General features: G+C 43.5%; 1 protein-coding gene across 1 annotated transcript in view; it reads left to right on the plus strand.

Annotated features, from left to right (window-relative positions):
- Positions 1-4,191: 4,191 nt before the first annotated feature.
- LOC108792889 (eukaryotic translation initiation factor 4E-like) overlaps positions 4,192-4,603 on the plus strand; it is a 14,766-nt gene continuing 14,354 nt past the window's right edge. Inside the window, exon 1 of the mRNA XM_018563771.1 lies at positions 4,192-4,266. Within this exon, the coding sequence (XP_018419273.1) occupies positions 4,249-4,266 (18 nt within the window). The 5' untranslated portion in view covers positions 4,192-4,248. The remainder of the gene's footprint in view (positions 4,267-4,603) is intronic.

Raw genomic sequence — 4,603 nt, forward strand, 5'->3', positions numbered from 1 at the left:
TATACCCCCACCAGAACACTGGACTATCCACCCCGACCATACTTTGTCGAACTTTATAGGGCACCCTCTGCAAGCGTATGTAGCTTTATGTAATGGCAGGGAGGCGTTGACTAACGTTTTCCACGCTCCCAGGGTAGCCGATTCCACCTTCCTCCAATTGAGGACGAGGAGTTTTCTGGCATAGAACAACAGGTAAATCAACAGAGTACGTGACGCCACTGAGGGAACAAGGTCATCTATGAGGCCCAATATACAAATTCTGCTAGTCATTGGAATTTGAGTTTTTAGGATATTTGCCACCACCCCAGTCACCCCCTTCCAGTATTCCTGAATTTTTGGACAACTCCATAAGACGTGAATGAGGTCTGCCGGTTCGTATTTTTCTTCTTCTATTTTTTACTTTCGAATTTCACGCCGGTTCCGCCCCCCTGCGACGCGGGCGCTCGCAAGGGAAGTAACCCGGAAGACGGATGCCGGCATCGGCTGGAGGACACAGCAGGGCTCCTAGGGACAAGGTAAGACGGTACAGTGTAATCCCAAGTGTGGCTCGGGGGTTACCGCTTTTGTTACTGAAAATGAACCCCGAGCCACACTCGGGATTACCGCCAGGAAGGTTAAGAAGTATTTCCTTACCTGTCTTAGCAGTGTAGATTTATTGCTCTCTGAACTTCTGCTACATACCCTGCATGCCTAATGCAGTCACAAATCCGAGAGTTTCACCTCTGTTAACACTTTATAGGAGGGCTGAGGTTTGTGGTTCTACAAAAAACTATTAAAAAGCTATAGTTTAACCGCCACCCGGCTAGCAGTTGTAGAAATACGACCGGCCGGGAGCTCCTAGCTCTGAGCGGGCGTATTTAAACGTCCCATCAGCCATTCCCACTCACGCGCAGGAAAGTGCCAAAATTTAAAACAGGCAGTGATGCCTGTTTACATACAAGTGATCCGCTGGCTATAGAGCCAGCAGATCGCTTGTATAAGGTGCCAGTCCATGCGACCCCTCCTCCCGCTGGTCCCGGGCTCTGCTGTGCCCGGTGCGAGCCCGGGACCAGCATGGTGGCTCTCTGAAATGGGATTAGAGGGAGATCGGTACACGATCTCCCTCCCGTCCCCTCTCCGCTGTCAGAATGCGGAAGTGATGTATATTACATCACTTCCACATTCTTGTGTCACTCTCCAGCTTCAGATGCTAGAGAGAAGCTGATGAAGCAGATGCTTTGGGGGTCCCTAGGTGACATTAGGGGTCTTGGAAACCCCTGATGTCTCCATAAAGAGGACCTGTCACATCTCTTTGCTATCACATAGCAATCACAAGTCCCTACCCATACATACAAGCGTGCAAACATGCGTCAGGTGCGTATACGTGCAAAAACAACGATTGCGCCCATTACGCCGCACATGTTACATATCGCAGCAAACGTCACAGTGAGAACAATCATTTTAGGGCCATAAATCACTGATAACACTAAACTGATGAGCGGTAAAAGCTTTTAAAGCTTCGCCTATGGTCAATTTGGGTATGGTAGTTTTTTTTGCGATTTTGCGAGTGGGCGCAATTTTAAAGCTTGACATGTTTGGTGTCTATTTGCGCGATGTGACCCCATCTTTTATATTTTACCAAAAAATTGGGTAATAATTGTATTATAACAAAATGTAAAAAAAGTCAGTAATTTTTCCTTAATATAGTAAAAAATAAAAACCCCAGCAGTGATTAAATACCACCAAAAGAAAGCTCTATCTGTCCCTAAAAAATGGTATAAACCTAATTTCAGTACAGCTACAGTACAACAGTACATGATGGAATAAATGTCAGTGAAAGTACCACAGCGCTGAATACTGTAAAATGGCATGGCCAGGAAGGGGGTGTAAACACCTGGTCAGCAAGTGGTTAAAGAAGTATTAGGGTGGAAGTGTGTGCAAGATTGTCAATCATTTTATCCTAATACAAATATAATTATGGTTATCATTATTATTAGTGCCTAGTGTGATGGATCCCGGTACTCAGGATGAGTATATCCGCCTCTGTAGTGTTCCTTGCTCAGGAGATATTGCACCCCAATGATCTTTAGCACGCAGTCACTAGCCGGAACCAAGTGTAGGGTGAAGCAAACTCTCATTTATTGAGCAACTGTGCAAAACGTTTATACACAAGGTGATCAAATAAGATTATAATCCCATCACATCCACCCAGCCCTCCCCAGACAATCTGACTGCACAACCCCGCAGTGTTCCAGCTGCTAAAGAGCTTCAGACAGCCATAGCAGGAGTCTGGCCAGACGCAGGAGAATGTCATTGTCCTGAGCTCCTTGGAGTACAAAGGGAGCCAACGGGGGGTGCTGACAGTTTTTTGATAAACAGGTTACACAGTATAACATAATTAAACATATTCCAGCAATAACACAGACACATAACCCATAAACTGATTGAGCATGTCGTCACACCTAGTATTACCTTTACCTCGCACTGCTTCCTAGTAGAGTACTGACTATGCTGACAGCTCTCCTGCTGCTGTCCTTGATACATGCTTCAGGTTAAGATCAATAACACATATTGTCACAACGGACATTGCCAGCCACTACAGAGAGAGTTAGCAGGGGGCCCAAAGTTTTGCTATGGGGCCCCATGATTTGTAGTTATGCCCCTGATACTTGCGCTCATTTATAAGAATTGTGCCTCACACAGCTGTATTGCAGAACTGTCAACATCTCGATCAGCTTTTTCCAATAAAGAGGATTAAAAAACAAAACACATTCTGATTCCTTTCCCTGCTTCTTTATGGTAGACAGTTCTGAGAAACCCAGAGAACATAAGGAACAGATGGAATAAACAAACACAGAAATCTCTGCTGAGGACTACTGCAGCCAAAAATAAACAGTCTATCATTCATAATAAATACACAACTGCCATGTCTATTTCTAGAACCCACAACAGACTGTGCAACAGAAATACACCAAACAGGAAAATTGCATGAGCCATCCATTCACCTTTATTAGTTTGGAAGGAGCCCAGGTAGCAGCAGACTTTGAACACCTGTTCATTAATGTATACCTAGATTAACAGCACTTGTTTCCTCATATACATCTTTGCTTTCTGTGTACATGGTGTTCCTCAAACAGATGCTATAGTTTGGCAAACCCTTTCTGGATATAAGTAACTAACATCCATTACAATTAGGGCCGTTCACACTAGCCTGTCTGTTAAAATGTTACGTTTTGGTGGATGGGCTAGAGCATTGTGGCAGCAGGCAATGTTTTGCCACTCGTCCGATCGCACTGCAGGCAGGGGGTACAGCTGAGGTGCCATTGATTTCAATGTACGTCCACGCCCCCTCCTGCCGCAGAACAAAGGGAGAATTTTGTTGAGCGATTGCTGTGCGTTCCAGCAGCTGCTGCTCTGGAACACACCGCAATTGGTGTGAGAGGGCCCTTGCGCTTTCCAGATTACTTTTTCCTGCATTTACATGCATTTAGCACAGATTTCTATTTTCTCCAAACGCAGTTAAACTGAATGCAGGTCAACACAGCCTCTGAGTGATACCATTGAAAATCAATGACATGCATTTATTAGAAATAAAATGTGCGTGCATTTACAGTGCGTGCAACATGCATTTATTTCCAAATGTTCTCTAACCACATATAAACACTGGCTTAAGCCTAAGGTCCGTTTTACATGGGTGGCGTACGCACATGAACAGATCCGCTGCTAAACTTGAACAGAATGGAACTGATGTCACTTTGTGACATCTGTGTCCTTACAGTTTTTGCCTCCTTTATGTCATGAAGGAAAAACAGAACTTAAAGGACTCATGTTAGGTATATACATCCATTTTCATCCTTTTACCTCCGATCTGTCGCGTTTAGGTCCACAAAACTCTTGTCTGTTTTTTTTCAGACCTAAACGGACTCAGAGGTAATTGGATGTAAATGGATGGAGGTATGTTTACATCTGCTGGCCTATTGCATTGTGCTTCCAATCAGATCCTTCTGAAAAACTGACAGGTGAGTCTGATTGGAACAAACTTGTGAAAGGGGCCTTAATCTCAGCAAAGTCGGTCATGGAAGAGTAACTAACAAACAAAACTTTTGTATGTATTCATGTGCATGCATGTATGTTATACAAACAGAAAGCACAAGAAGTACGCATTTACAATATACGGAATCATATCAAGTGCTCTGTTTCTTTAAGGTGTGCATTTCCACATATAAATTTGGACCAGACGGCTTGCAGGCTATCCTCTGGGATAACAAGATGGCTGCAGCTGAAGGAGTGAGTACTTGTGGCTTGTGAGTGTGGTTATAGTCTGTATGACTGCAATGATCTCAAAAGTAACTAAAAAAAATAGCAAAGTTTTATTGTGTGAATTAACAGGTTTCTCATGACTTTTTTTCTGTATGACTGTGGGCCCTAAAGCCAAATTTGTTTTAAAGCTAACCCCCCCTCTCTTTTTTTTTTTGCTTTAATCTATCTATATCATAATGAAAACAAAAGTTAAAGTAATAGAAATGTGCAGCTTTAAGCTGTGCTCATGCTTTTGTCTTAAAGTGGTTTCATGTTTTGATGTGTTGTGGGTTTTTCACATTTTATTTTGCTGGGGCAGGGGGCT

The sequence above is a fragment of the Nanorana parkeri genome, unplaced genomic scaffold (genome assembly GCF_000935625.1).
Source record: "Nanorana parkeri isolate BGI_ZX_2015 unplaced genomic scaffold, ASM93562v1 scaffold694, whole genome shotgun sequence".
Lineage (NCBI taxonomy): Eukaryota > Metazoa > Chordata > Amphibia > Anura > Dicroglossidae > Nanorana > Nanorana parkeri.